Source organism: Acomys russatus, chromosome 23, assembly GCF_903995435.1.
Source record: "Acomys russatus chromosome 23, mAcoRus1.1, whole genome shotgun sequence".
Lineage (NCBI taxonomy): Eukaryota > Metazoa > Chordata > Mammalia > Rodentia > Muridae > Acomys > Acomys russatus.
In genome coordinates this window covers 28,379,889-28,396,112 of record NC_067159.1, presented here as the reverse complement: position 1 = coordinate 28,396,112, position 16,224 = coordinate 28,379,889, and the positions used below count along the sequence as shown (strand labels likewise).

At 40.5% G+C, this 16,224-nt stretch overlaps 1 protein-coding gene across 24 annotated transcripts in view; it reads right to left on the bottom strand.

The window, feature by feature from the left end:
* Camk2d (calcium/calmodulin dependent protein kinase II delta) overlaps positions 1–16,224 on the bottom strand; it is a 239,069-nt gene that overhangs the window by 143,118 nt on the left and 79,727 nt on the right. For all 24 annotated transcript variants that reach the window (XM_051165807.1, XM_051165828.1, XM_051165820.1 and 21 more), the window contains exon 3: positions 14,834–14,893. In XM_051165807.1, the coding sequence (XP_051021764.1) occupies positions 14,834–14,893 (60 nt within the window). The remainder of the gene's footprint in view (positions 1–14,833; positions 14,894–16,224) is intronic.

Here is a 16,224-nt window from a genome sequence, read left to right as displayed (position 1 = left end):
TACTACTCAAAAACTATAAGTGGAAAATGTACTGAGAAAAGATGAGAAAATAAGAAATTGCAGGGTCTGGAAATGAGTGTGTGTGTGTGTTTTGAGAATATGTAAACTCAAAATGTTGGAACTTTGAATGTTAGTATGTTCAAATTTAGCTTGAAGAACTAGGGACCTCTGAAGAGGCATTGTAAAGGAAAATGGAATGGTGCACGCCTTTAATCCCAGCACTCAGGAGGCAGAGGCAGGTGGATCTCTGTGAGTTCAAGGCCAGCCTGGTCTACAAAGTGAGTCCAAGACAGCCAAGGCTACACAGAGGAAACCCTGTCTCGAAAAACAACAACAAACCATTGTGAATTCTGCCTTAAAAAGGGCAAGCCTGAAAGCAGGCAGAAGTCAATGGCCAAACTCTGCCAAGACAGGGTAAGCAAGTCCTCAATAGTTCCTGCCTCACAAATATGTCTGTCAGATATATTGGGCCAGAAGGCTGAAGATGATGCTCCAACATTATAGAGAGTTTTGGGTGACTATTCAGGTAGCAAATTGTCTCTGTCATCTTCTCATTTGGAAAGCTACTAACCTGCACTCTCGGTATACTCAGATAATCAATTATTTTCCTTCTTAAGTCTGATGGGGTTGAAGACCAGATAGTTTAGTTTTACAATAAGCTTAGTTGCTTAGGGGTTAAGACGTGTTTAAGTTTAGATAGATGTTTTAAGTTGATAATGATGAGATATGATAGATATTGATTTACATTCAGAATTTTAAAACACACCAAGATAGGAAAGAGGTTTTCTTCAAGGCTACCAGATACAAATAGCCAAAATACTAAGAATGTAACAATTATATAATTCCTGATGGTGTCATGGTTCTTCTTGCTGTATGAAGTTTATTGTATATATGTGTAATAATATAAATGTATATGTAAAACATAAAAAATATTTAATTAAAAAACCATTGCTCACCCAGTAGCTAAAGGAAGCCCTAAGAAAGACTTAGCAGGGCCTGGACTATGGCATGTGTATCAAGAAGAAGAGGCCATTGAGGAAGCTGAAGGGAGAGGAATTTGATTGTATAAATCCTCAAGGAAAAAGAGGTGGATGGGAGGACACAAGCCTGCCCTCTAGGTGTGTCTCTAAGGTGAGGCAGGAGTTTCACAAGCCAACACAAGCCAGGGGTAGGCTTGGGAAGGGGTGAGAACCAAAGACCATTTTCAACACAGTATTATTAAGAAGGTATTTCTACAAATCCACAAGAATATTCCAGTGCATCGAGGAACGTGTCTAGAGGAAAAAGTCAAAATGACGAGTAAGGAAAAAAATCAGTATATTGACGAGATACCCTGGGTAGATGTAAGAGGGACACAGAGAAAGGGAATCAATGAAGGGGACTGGAAACAAGAAGTTAGAGGCAAAGAGGAAAACGTGAAAACCCACGGATTACCCAGAAGCCTGAGGAGATAACTCACTGATCAAATCTAGAGGGACTGAGAAAGATGAAAAGCAGGAAAGCTCCAGCGGACTTGGTAACCAGGATGTGATGGAGTCACCCAGACCCCTGTCACTCAACACCAGTGGGGACCTTAGCGGGACCCAGAAGTTGGAGACAGGAAAGGCCTTGATAGGGTCTTGAACCAGGTCATCCTCTTCAAGAGCTAGTCAGCAGTCTTTCGAATGTAGAGACCACAGACCCGGTATTTGATTTGAAGGTGACATTGTTGCTTCTTTCCTTCTTGTCCTTAGATAGTCAAGTCTGTAGAAAACATTTCACAGCTAATGTAACCCTCTTTTCTCCATATATCTAATGTAGGCCTTGCCTTCCTTCACACACTCCCATGAACTGTCCTAGCTTCCCTCACTGAAAGTAAGCTCCTGACATGGCTAGTATAATATTTTAGTACTTTATGCAAATGAAAAGGAATGCTGTTGCTCAGAATGCTCTGGGGGATTTGTGCAGATGAGGAAGTCAACAACAGAAGGTTTTGTCAGGTCGAAATGTGAACTTCGGAATCAAACAAATGTATTTGAATCTTAGTTCCACCCTCTGCAAACTAAGCAAGGTCAGCCAAATTTAATGAACATCTTTGAGACTCAGAGTGCCAATTCATAAGGCACACAATCAGTTACCTGTAGTGAACTAAGTAAAATGGAAGAAAAATAAATAAATTAATTAAAAAAAAAAAAAAGGAGATGAAGTCTCCTGAGCCCTAGGAGTAGTCGGTAAAATTAGTAAAATAATTACATCAAGAGTTCAGAATCAGTAAGTTTCAAGTTATCTAAAACTATACCTATCTTTCTTAAAGCTTTCATCTTCCAAACAGAATAAAGAACTGGAAGTTTGGTATTCTGTGGAACTATAAAAAAATGGTTATCTATAAAAATAAAGTACTGTCAAAACCTGTAATAATTAGAATAAGGCTATAAAATAAAATGGATAAACTTGCTTTGGCCAATTACTGAAATCATTATACAATCTGCACTGGGATAAACCATGAGCTACTCGCAGTGATAGTTAAAATCTCCGGTTTGCAAAATGAATACTAGACTCTGGCTAAGATATGCCCTTAAACTAAAAGTGATAGAGTACACTTTAAAACTAAGAGCAAGGAAATGAGAACACCAGAACAGAATTATAAATAATTTAAGACATATTTAAAAGAAAGAAATGAATGGGGTGGTCTCTATGCTGTACAATATGATGAAAAGTTAAGGAATCTAACTACTATAAAAATCCAGAAAAACAGAAAACATTACTGGAAAAGCAATATATCATATTTCTTCAGTTTATATTCACCCCAATTGTAGTAAAAAAAAAAAAAAGTGGCGTTTCAACGAGAAGGAATAAATCTATATTGGAGGATGTGAGACAAACAAGGCACAGAGGTCCAGTGAGGGCGGAAGACAAAAGAACAGGGTCAGAGGTAGTTGTCACAGATCCAGGTCATCCACAGAGCTGTTTGAAGTCATGCATGGATGCCCAGGAGCCGAGCCTGCTGGTGTACAGAATAAATTGTCCAGAGCCTCAGAAGTCCACCTCCAGCATGAGCTGAGACAGCAGTATCAATCAGCAGCAGTGTGTGATGGGTGCTGGCATGTCTGGAGCAGTGACAGCCTATGAAGCCAGGGAACTCTACAGCACTGTCTACACAAAGCAAGACCTGTTCCTCTTCTGACGGTTGGATTGCGGTTCCCATCTATGCTTGAGCTGGTGAATGCTGTGACTCAGAGTCTCTATGCTTTGCAGTGACACTACTAGCCTTTCCTTCCACTGGCCACCTTGAGAACCTGCTGGCTCTGGCTCTGGGCCCGGATGTGATTTGCTTATTTCCTTCATGTGGGGAATTTATTTATCTGGTAAGGGTGTCTGCCTCTCTGTGTCTCTGTCTCTCTATTTCTCCCTGTTTCTGTCTGTCTCTCCTCTCTCCTCCTCCTCCTCCTTCTCTTCTCCTCCCCTCCTCCTCCTCCTCCTCCTCCTCCTCCTCTGGCTGCAAACATCCACAAAAACTGCAATAAATTTTAAAACTAAAGTCAGCTACACACACACACACACACACACACACACACACACACACACAATTTGCAAATGAAGATGAATATTTTTCTTCTGTACTTTCCTAGAAAGAGTTATCTTATTTCAATTTATATACACTGCTGTCAGAAAGGGTTTCTGTTATATAAAAAGACAAGCTCTCAATGGGGACTATTCTACATCAATTCCTTTAGAGGAACAACTGAAGAATTCAGGGTATTTGAGGAAAGATGAGAAAGGATAGATCCAAAAAACAAACAAACAAAAAACCAAAACAAAAACAAAGACATCATCAACACAATCAAAAGAAACAGAAAAATAAATAAATAAGTTAATAGGTCTCTTCTCCATATCTTGGCTAAGATGGATGTGAATCTTCCAAAGGGAGACAAACCTGGCTGTAGTTATATACAGACTAAAGTTTAAAAATACAAGAAAAAGTCAAGTCAAAATTATTTTAGTGATATCATGTGTATATAGATGGGGGGGCATGTGCACATGCGTACACACACACACACGGGGGGGGGGGAGAGAGAGAGAGAGAGAGAGAGAGAGAGAGAGAGAGAGAGAGAGAGAGAGAGAGAGAAATCATCTAAAACAAACAGCTAACTTATAAGAAACAAGAAGAGAGGGTTTGGCATGGCATGTGTATTTAATCCCCACATTTAGAAGGCAGATACAAGTGATCTCTAGGAGTTCAAGATCAGCCTCAACTACAAAGCGAGTTCCAGGTCAGTTATGACCACATAGTGAGCAGTGAGACCCTGTCTCAAAAAAACACCTACAGCAAAAATAAGAATAAAGGTGAGCCTGGAGTGGCTTAGCTGTGTTCTAAATGAAACCCCAAAGCCACAGGTGAGTCAGGTGTGGTAGCTGCATAGTGAGGGATAAAGAGTTGGGGAGCAGACATCTACACTCATCCTGGGACAGAGAACCTAGATCAGGGCTGACTGGGTGCAGAGGTATGTGCAGACCAACCAGACGTCTCACATAAAACTGAGAGACTGAGGAAAAGCCTTTCATGTCACATTATACCTACAATCTGGGACAAAGCTAAGGTACAAGCTGTACCTAGCTTCCAGAATAGGAAGAATTTCAAATTATAAAGCCAAAGAGATTATCCCTACAGCTACCAATTTAACATCTCAGAATATGTGAAGTGTCTAGGACACACAAAGCTGTTTTCCAGAGTCAAGAGAGAGTCATGAGAATTCAATTCATAGCCCAGATCCAAGTAACCCACAGAGAAGTCTTGTAGAGTCTCCAGCACAGATTAGACAAGCCCAGTCACCATCTATGTTTACAGAGCCCACAGCCTGGCAAGGGTCTCACATTTTTAAATACATGAAATAAACCAAAAATAATATTTATAAGGGTTTATTTATTTTCACAATTATGTGTGTAAGTCTTCTAAAGTTTATATGTTCCACATGCATGCAAGCGCCTAAGAAGCCAGAAGAGGCTGTTAGATCCCCTGGAACTGGAGTTACAGGCCACTGTATGTCACCTGGTTGTTGTGAACTGAACTCAGGTTCTCTGCAAGAACAGTAAGTGCTTTTCACTGCTGAGCCATCTCTTCAGCCCCTGAAGAATAATGTTTTATGACATAAGAAAATTAAATTCAGCATTCAGTGCCCATCAATAATTCTGCTAGAACACCATCTCTCATATCTTGCTTTATGAAAAGGTATGACTGCTTTTGAGCAATGATAGTCAGGTAAGGGAACCTCGAAAGAAAGCCCAGCCACCAAAGCTTTGAATGTTTCCTCCTGGGAAAACCAAACAATCCTCACCTCACTGCAGACCTCCCCTCCCCATTCCGCCCCCATCCCAAAGTCCTTTAAAGGAACCCCACATAGCAGGGCAAGGCAGTGATCCCAGCACTGAGAGACAACCAGCTTTCTTTGGTTAGTGACTGGCTTTGCAATTTCATCTGGAGTGTAGCTTTTGCTTTAAATAACACAACAGTCTATTAAGTACTAAGTGTTTAAGGAATGTCCATCCAAGCATGGTGGAGCGGTCTATAATCCCAACAATCTGGACGCTGAGTTCAAGGACAGTCTGGAAAGGGGGAAAAACAATCCATAACTTTCACTTATGGTTACGCTTTCTGAGATGTCATTTAATCACTGTCCTGGAGCATGAGGAAAGAACTAGCAACGTTAGCTGTCCATCAGATAAGATGGACGCCAGTTCTCTAGAGTGTGGGAAACAACAGTCAGGAAAAGGATCTGGCCAAGGAGGCCAAAGCTTTGGAACGTGAAAGTAAGCCGTGAGGAGCTGTTCATGAGGGACAGGTATAGGGAGATATGCTGATAACCCCCAACACACACACCCTTCCAAGGGCCAAACCAGATAGAGCCCAAACCTTTGCTCTCAGGCTGCAATTTCCAGTAGGTATGGTTCGACCTTAGGCCACTGGCACTCATTTCAGCCAGAAGAAACCAGAAGGCTTTCCTGCGATTGCATAAAACAGTGCCGCCATAAATCAAAGTTTGTATGGCTTTTTAAATTGTATTACTAGAACTGTTTGTTATCTTTCTTATTATCTAAATTTGGGCTTAATAAAAATAAATATGCTTGTATGACAACTCTACATGAGGGGCTACTGCAGACGACAGGACAAGGCAAATTCCTCCTGCTGGGGTTTATATGCCCCTAGGAGTAAAACAACCAAGAAATAACTATATAATATTACGGTAAGTATAACAGAGAAAATGAACAGAAGCAAGGAATCTAGAGAGTGATGCTAGGCTAGGCTAGGAGGCAAGCTGCCGCTTCATGTCGAGTTAGCAGGGGCATCCTTCACTCTACACCATCAGGGTTGGGTTAGCACAGGCCTGCAGGCAAGGTGCTGGGGGTGGAGCGGGGCGGGGGGGGGGGGGGGGGCGGGGTGCCTGCCTGCGCAGGAAGAGTGCTAGCCACTGCCTTGGCGGGGAACTCAGTTATAGCTAGAAAAATGCAAGTTGTCCACAGTGACAGGACCAGAGTCCTGGAGGAGAAACAAGATGGCAACGCCAGCATGGGAAAGGGACAGAGTGGCCATTCACTAGGCTGGCCTCCCAGGTCCTTGAGGACTCCGGCTGTTCTGAGTGTTGTGGAAAGCCACAGGTAAGTTTCTGAACAAATGGTGACAGTGGTTACACTTCCAGCAGCCAGGGCACTTTACTCTAAAAAACTAGTCTCCCCCAAGGTAGCACAAGTAACTGCATTCAAACAACCAGCCTATTTGCTGTCTCAAAAACGCAGTATTTTCTGTTTCATATTTCTTTAAAAAAAAAAAAAATCACAATAGAGGCTTGCATCATCTTTTTGTTTTTCTTCTTTTTTCTGTGGTAGCTCCTCCAATCACTTACATTGCATCCTCGTGCCACTGACTGAGATTAATCGAGAAGGCAATGTCAAAATTAGGCAAGTTTGAAGTGTTTTACTTTATGTAAATAAATGTGTTTGACACTCAGAATCAGTCTCGGTAAGATTGTGGAATAAGACTTTTTTTTTTTTTTCTGCCAAAACAGAGCTAGAGTGTGTCAGTTCCAGGCAGCCTGCACTTCCTCTGTTCAACTGAAACAGTGCATGCAAATCTTTCTCTTCATGACACATGCCCTTTACTAAAGATCTACTGACCACGTCTTCATACATGTAAGGAATGCATGAATATGGTGACACGCCAATCAATAAGCCTGCCTCTTTGTTGCTTTGCTCTTACTGTTGCAGTCCTTTTGAAATTTAGATTGCACGGCCTTGGACCTAGTAACTAATGACTGTGATACACTGTCCGGTGCAGTAAGGACGCCGCCCCCCAGCGTGCCCCAAAACACCAGCTGGCACTCCCAGTTGTGATACTAAAAAGATGCTTCCACGAAATGCCAAGTATCTCCAGGACAGGGAGAAAGTGAGGGGCCAAAGTCCTTAAAGACTGAAAAGCAAACATTTATCTAAAATTTTTCAAAATTAGCTGGTTTATATATAAAGTTTTCTTTATGCACATCCAGAATGAAAATAATCTAAGAAAAGTATTGTTACTGCTCTTTATAAAGCTTTTTGCTAAATAAAGTAGTCTTCTAATTTGTCTACAGCCCCTGCCATTGCCTAGTTATATTATAATGCTGGTGGGCTCTACCGCATTGGTGAATGGCTAGTCGCTCCTGTATGTAATGGGCTCAGAAAATAAGATTCATACTCTCCAGATTCCCACATGCACACAAACAAATTTAAACAACTGAGCCAATTTGAGACACACAGTTTGCAAAAGCCTGGGAGAGCAGGAAGAATATACCACACCACAACTGGAAGGTATTGTTTCTGCGTTTCTTATCTGTACTGAGACTCTGACTTGACTCTACTGAGTAACTTTCAGTCTTGGCCCAGAAGAGACTATTATAGCTAACGCCACCCACTTCCATTCAGAAGAAAAAGTACAAAAGGTGAATTCTGCCAAGAGGTCACAGATCAAAGTTTGAATAGTATTTGGTGTGTGTGTGTGTGTGTGTGTGTGTTTGTGTGTGCGTGTGCGTGTGTGTGTGTGTGTAGTGTTTCCTATGGTCCACTAAGAAAGGTATTTTTCCAGTCCTTAATAATAAAAATTCAATCATGTCCTCCACTCATCTACACTTCTGCTATCTTGCAGCTTTGTTCCTCTCCTTTGTTCTGTACTACCAGATGAAGGACCCACATCATTCTAACCACTCCAATTAGAAAGCTCCTCTCCCATTGGCTACAATTTAAGCACTGCCCAGACCCCATACAGCAGCACCTCTGGTACTTTTGCCCTTGTCAGCCTAGCAGCCATGCTATGGTTCAGGACCCACATTGTTCCCACAACTAGAATAAACGCCAAAGGTTTTTGAAGTGCTCTGCCTATACCACCTTCTCCTGATACCAAACACCTTTGTCTTTTACTACCAATGCATTCCTCTGAGAAACTGATGATCTTTAAATCTATAGGAAACTCCCTAATTTCTTAGATTAAAGATCAAATCCCTTCCCTCACGAGGTAGAAATTCTCCACAATTACCTCCAGATAGTCTCCACAGCCAGCAACATAATCATCCCAGTTCTGTCTCCAGGAATGATAAGGACTTTACAGCTCCCACCTTAACTCTTAGACTGTATTTTGTGCTTCAGTGACACCTAATTAACAGCTTCATTACAGAATGTAACTATAGTGCATTTATTATTGGCTCTCTGCTTGGGAGCAAGGAATGTGCCTCGGTCACCTTCATGGTCTTTAGTGCTTTAGCTGTAAGGGTTGGATTTAGCTAACTACTGGACTCAGTCAAAACTACTCTATGCACTGGAAACAGTTGACAACTTCTAAAACTATTTATACATTTTTACTCATTCACTTTTTGCTGCACTCATTTGTACCATTACTCACACAAATAGAATTTTCTCTAATTCCAAAATATGTATATCAAACTCATCTAATGACATCTAATAAATTATGAACAAAATAACAGGTGGGATTAATTGTAATTTTTAAAGCATTAAAAAACATTTCCAGACCTAATAAAAATACAGCATTGTTTCACCAGCATATCAAAATAGATAGGATAAAAGTTTTTTTTTAAAAATTAGTATCCAACGCAAATGCATGTAAATAGGCAAAACACTGATGCTTCAAAGACACTGCTGTTACGCATGTGAAATAATCAAACCCATGTTGTTGCTTCCAAAAGGAATAAAGCCAAGTCAGTAATTTCTCTAGGTAAGAGAACTGGTCTAAGCAATCTTCTTAAGATCTTAGGATTATTTTCTGTGCATCTTACAGGGCAGGGTGGCTAACACAGGCTGCTGCAGCAGACTAGCAGTGACACGGAGCGTGGAAGAGCTGAACTGCAATGCTAGAGACAGACGTGTAGACTCCAATCTGCAACCCATGACACGGTTAAACTGAACGACCTTTGAGGGCTTTCACTCCCGTTCTGTGTCTATAAAATGGGGGGAATCATATGTGACTGCTACAAGAATTAAAAGGCTGAACACACGAACAGATTTCACCTTACGCTAGTTCCTCATATCCCAACTTCACTGCCAATTCTGAAGCAAAGCTTAATGGAATTCCAATACAGCCCTACCTACTGGTACTAAGCCCATTTCTCAAATCGTAACGCTACAGCTCGTGATAGGCAAGCTTCAAATAGCTGCCAACAATACAGAAAAGGCTGGTGGGGCAGGGGCACAATAATATTAATACGAATAAATGGCACTGCCAGTCCCAAGGCTCTTGTCAGGCTTCTGGCCACAAGAGCCCTTCTACCTGAGTGGGAAAAGGGCGTGGAGGTTCAAGAGCACAATGGACATGGTGGCACATCCCTGTCACCAGAGCAAGCAGTAGGACTGAGAGTCTAGGCCAGTGTGAGCTACCAGGTGAGACGGTCTCAAAGAACCAAAACCAACCTAATACAACTGAAATGGTTTCTAAACAAAAACCATTTGGACTTACTTTCCTTTCAAATCTCAGTTTAACATGGAATTCTCCCTCAGGCCAAGAGACTATCACAGGTTTCTGGCACTTTGTGAGGGAATTCAAGCTTGACTTGTAGGAAAAACACAGCAAGACAGAAACACATAAGACAGTAGAACAAGGAGAAACAGCTCAGTAAATACTGAGCATTGACAGAAGCCACCGTCCACTAAGTTTAAAACACACTGTTGCTTTGCAATACAGGACATTTTTTTCTGTGTAATTTCACAAATAAATCAAACTGTTTCTTTGTGTGTTTCTGTTGGGGAGGGGGGTTGGAGGGTGGATTTGGGGTATGTCTTGTTACATAGCCTAGATTGGCCTCAAATGCACAATCATCCTTTGTCAGACTCCTGAGTGCTGGGGTTACAGCTATGTGGGGCAATGCCTGGCTAAGTCCAACTATTTCTAACATAGCTCAGTGAACCTGGCCTTTTAAAAAATACAAAAGAAAAAAATCTTTATCTATAGAGAAACAAGTAACTTCATATTCCAGTTAAGAGATTACCAATTTAATAGAGTTTATAGTATCAGTGCCTTTTGTATTCAGATTGTCTTTGCACTAAATTAGCTACGTAGAAATGATGACCAATTTCACTTCAATCAAGAACTATAAAAGGTGTAATGCTGGTGAAACACTGTGTGAACAAAGGAGGGAGGGGGAGGGAGGAAGCAAGGAAGGAAGGACTGGATGGATGCAAGAAGAATCAAAAAGGGAGAGGGAGAAGGACAGAGAGAGAGGGAGAGAGAATGAGGGGACCAAGGGGGAGCCAAGGAAGGGGATGATGAGGCTGGGAGCCAGGGGGGAGGCCAGAGAAAGAATGCTGATAAAAAATAAAAACTTGTAAATCATTTCTTTGTGAGGGAGAAAAGTTTCTTTTTGCTGTTTTTCACGTTGGTTGGAAAAAGATAATCAAATATTCAGGCAGCAAAATATTATAGAAGACAATTTAGCCTTCACACCGGATGAACAAGACAAAAGGCTGAGATTTAATTAAATAAAAGTTAAGCATAAAACAAGACCACTTTGCTCTTTATATTTAATAACATGCTACCTATTCACCATCAGGAAGTTGCTAAAGTGGCTCAGCAGTAAAAAGTAAGCTCCTCTGTGTAAATAAAATGCTGTAAATATTAATATATCAATAATAAACAAAGAAGTCATATGAAAAAAACTGTGAAATGTGACATTTTGGGATGTTGAATTTCTATCATCACCACACCGCCCCTCCCAAAAGACTTCAGTGCTGTCTCATAGAACCACTGGAGTTTTATCATTTTTATTCCTTTTTTTTAGAGACCAATCAGTATTTACTCAACTTTGGTGGCTTTCTCTGTGTCACTTTCTTTCAAACAATTCAAAGCAAGAAATGCCACAGTGATGGTTACTTATTCACTTGTTGAGTAATGACAGCAGCATTTCTCCCTGACAGTCACAGTGTGTCGCGCTGCACTGGTTCCCTGCAAAACCTGAGCATTCTGGAAGACAAGTGATGGCAGAGTAGAATAAAAAAAGTAATTTATAAGTTGGATGATATGCTAAAACAGCAAAATACACACACACACACACACACACACACACACACACACACACACACACACACACCACTGCCAATACTGTCCTGCGGGAATTTGAGGAATGGTATGCTGCAAAGGCCAGGGAGGTCTAAGGTGGTGGTCGCGGCATCAGTTTGTTGTGTGATGCTCACACTCAGAGAGACAGGGGAGGAAAGAAAGAGCAGCACCTCTTGGGACCTTCATTTATTGCTTCACTACTGAAATCTTCAGTTTCTATCGGCAAAATCTAAGTTGGACTTGGATCATTCCTAAGGAAACCTCGAGGCTCATAGCTCAGGGAAAAAACAATGTAGATCCTAACCACACTTAGTACAGTCCCGGGACAACTTCTTTGTGGGAAATAGAGCATCTCTATATAAAGCCAATACTTGTCAGCAAATGGAACTTCATGTACTGCTGTTATGCATGTGAAATAATAAAACCCATGTTGTTGTTTCCAGAAGGAATAAAGCCAAGCCACCTACACCTTTCATCAAATTAGCATCTCTAAACATAAGTGCCTCTTTATAAAAGCAATCAAAAATTAAAGACCATCAAGAATTCAGAGTCATTAAAGAATTATGCCTCTGGACATATCAGAGATTCAAGCGATATTTCAATTACTAAAATAAAAATTGAATTGATACTACATAATCTGTGACCTATTTATTGGAATGTTGAAATTGTGACACATGGAACACCATTATCTCTGACCCCATGCAATGTACTTGAATATTGCACACAGAAGGCAGAGCCAATCAGATCAAAATTATCCTACTGACCTCCCATTGCACCAAAGGAGAACTAAGCTCCTTGGACCTAGCGTATACAGCCTGGCTTGATTGACTATATGTCCACCTGGCCTTCTCAGTCATCCCTTCCTCTCTGGATGCTCCTGCTACTCCTGATAAAGGAAGTTCCCTCGAGCCTGAGCTGCTCTCTTCCTGGGTATGCTCCTGAACCGTCCACATTTGTTTAAATGTAGGTTGACCCCTGACTTCTGTGGTCACGTTTTCCGAGACAAGCCATTTTAATGCACTGATAAACATGGTCTCCTTAGTCAAACCCTAGACACTCTTTTCAAACAGACTCTGCCTTGGACCGTGCTCTTGCCTTCCTAGGACACTTTGAGGCTAAAGAATCTTGTCAACCATGTTGCATATTGGAATATGAATGGCAATGCAGCTCCTTTCTCTCCCATAGTGACATGGTTGTGGGTAAAGTCTGCCTTCATTGCTAACTAGCATCTGACTCTGTCGTTGTCGTTTTGTTTTAACAGGAGCTACCCAGTCTCTAATTCCCCTACATCAATTACAAGGATAGACAAAAAGCTTTTAAAGACTTACTTATTTTATGTATATGAGTGCTCTGTGTATATGAATACACCTGCACGCCAGAAGAGAGCATCACGTCACATTACAGACGGCTGTGAGCCACCATGCGGTTGTGAGGAATTGAACTCAGGATCTCTGGAAGAGCAGCTAGTGCTCTTAACTGCTAAGCCATCTCTCCAGTCTCACAGAAGGAATCTTTGTGACATTATCAGGAGGTTTACTTGTTTACATATAAAAACACAAGGGTGGAAGCAGAAGCACATTCTCTCCTAACTACCTCTTCCTCACCATTGTGAGAGCCCAGGAGACTGCTATGCCAGAGCTGTACTCTCAAGATACTATGTTGAGTGGGGCAATGTGTAAAGTGGTGAAAAAATGCACACAGGGAAACCATGAGAGATAGCCATGCATAGGATTCATTAAAAACAGTCAGAAACATAAACCAAACTTTGCAAACTGTTCCCTCTGTTTTTTGTTTTTGTTTTTGTTTTGGTTTGGTTTGGTTTTTTGAGACAGGGTTTCTCTGTGTAGCCTTGGCCATCCTGGACTCACTTTGTAGACCACGCTGGCTTCGAACTCACAGCGATCCGCCTGCCTCTGCCTCCCGAGTGCTGGGATTAAAGGCGTGCGCCACCACGCCCGGCTCTCCCTCTGGTTTTTTATTTATAATCAGTATATGTTTTTCTAAAATTATTCCTAAGAGTACATATTACTTTTACAACCAGAATAAAACAAAAACAAAAAGCAAAACTAAACAAACAAAAAATCCACATGTTTTAAAAAGTGCTTAAGAAAAGCCATGTTTTAAAAATGTTCAGTTTGAGTCTGTTTAAAATGTTTCTCTTTAGGGAAAAAAAAACACAACCCTTTTATTTGTAGTAAGTTCTCAAGAACTTAGTGGTATTTGCCTCTAATCCTAAAAGTCCCAGGCCAGCCTGGTCTACATAATGACTTTCAGACCATACAGTTATATCTTGTCCAAAAAGAAAAAAAGAAAACAAAAATGAGGAAAAGAAGTGAAAACAGAAAAATTTCACAGGAGAAAAGCTGTCAAAAATAGTTTGTGTTCTTGAAGTTTTAAAATATAAGAGATTTTAAATGATAAAATAAATAAAGCAGTAGAAAATAGCAAGTGACAAAATAGAGTTTAAGATGTTCATAAAGACATTAGCAGCTGCTGGGCAATTCTGCCCCTCCAGACCTCCCTGTGCAGTGGAGTGCAGCAAAGAACGCCCTGATACTCTCTCCAGGTAGATCAGGAGCTCTTTCATGTTCGTTCGTTCGTTCATTCATTCATTCATTCATTCATTGTTGTTTTGAGACATGGTCTCACTATGTAGCCTTGTGGTTGGCCTGAAACTCAAGAGAAATTCTCCTGTCTTTGACTCTGGGTGTTAGGATTAAAGGCCTGTGCCACCTTGTTTAAAACATCCCTTGCCTGTTGGCTACTGATAATTCGCCTGTGATAGCTGCCAGTGCTGTTCCAAATCACTGTTCTTCACATATGTAAATACAATCGAGTCAGATTAGGTAATTCAGGGACCCAGCAATTTTTTTTCTTTTAAATATTTTTTTAAATTTATTCTTGTTACATCTCAATGGTTATCCCATCCCTTGTATCCTCCCATTCTTCCCTCCCCCCCCCCCATTTTCCCATTATTCCCCTCAGGAACAGTCATAGGGGAGGGGAATAATGGGAAAATGGGGGGGGGGGAGAATGGGAGGATACAAGGGATGGGATAAACATTGAGATGTAACAAGAATAAATTAATAAAAAAAAAAAGAAAAAAAAAAGAAAAGAAAACTTATAGAGAAAATGTAACCATAATCAAGAGATAAGAATCTATTTGCTAGTAGTTGTAAATATTCTAGTTACTGAAATTAACATTTTTACTATAGCTTCATACAGCCTATAGCATATGTCACTAAAGATATATTGAAAACATTTCCTCACCAATATTGGGATGCTTCAAGAGACGGCAGATTCTAGCTTCCCTTTCCAGCTTCTGGTGATCTGTTTAAAAATAATAACAAAAATGAATTATAAGGAAGTCAAAAACAGTAAGTCAGAATAGGCAGTGGACAGATGGCATAGAGCTTTCGTTCTTATTTATGCTTTGTCTTCTAAAAACACTGATGATCTGAAGTCACATTTAGGTGAAAACCACCTGACGCAGTATCGCAGACTTCTGTAGTTTGTATTGGCTTGAGTTACAGAACATAGCAGCATCCACACTTGGAATAACAATATTATTTTTGGGACGAAAAATCAACACTCCTTATCTTAGCTTTAAGTAAAAAGCATTGAGTTTTGTTTGTATTTGGTTTTATTTGGGGGGATTTTGAGCTGGTTAATTTTGTGAGACAGGTTCTCAGGCTGTACTCCAGGCTCGTGATCCTCCCGCCTCAGCGTCTCAGGTGCTGGGACTATGAACATTCATTACACCTGGTATCACACAATATAAGCAAATCTGTAGAAAATGCATATTGGAAAGAGAAATCCAAATGCCATCAGTGCTAATGGGGTCACTATAGTTCACCCCTAGGAGCAAAGTGCTTCCTGTGTGGGCAACTGCTCTCCATACAGTGGTTTATCCAAATTCCTATGTGAGTGCTGGTCCTCTAACAGCGAGAACGTCCAAAAATTGGCATCACCTGTTCAGCTCCATCTTTCTCTTCCTGCTTATTATATTTTTCATGGTAAATACACTCATTTTCGCAGGCAAACAAAATAATAATGAAAAGAGAGAATCCATTTTACACTTTTTTGTGAGTCCCTTTGGTTTCCATCCAACAAATAAGGATTACACCCTCCCTCGTGTTTGCTTTGAGATTCAGTGTGCTGTGACATTTGGTTGGTGCTTTGGTGTTTGAAGAGCATCTGACCTTACAAGTATATAGAGGACATAATTCAATGGGCTTTTTAGATAACTATGAACACTGACTTTTGTTTTTCTTGTTTTAAGCTTAGGTGCAGTGTGAAATTTGAAACCTCACAAATGAAATTTATGAGCCCTATCAAATGAGGTTATAAATGTTAATGTTTATCTCAAATGGACTTTCAACATTATATGTTGCCTAATATAATTAAACTTTATGACGTTAAAATCTTTTGGCATTGTTTTGTTTTGTTTTCTTACACTTTGAAAGAAGTGCACAATTTTACCACATGATACTTTTGTCAACAAAAAACAGTGATTTGGTAAAAAATGTAGTCCTCCCTAATGCAGATATATTTCATTATAAGATATTCATAAAAGTTAAACCTGTTAGTATCACCACATCAGAACAACCTTTAAATTGGGGTATCAGTCACCTCTCACAGGTAGATACAATTTTCCCTAA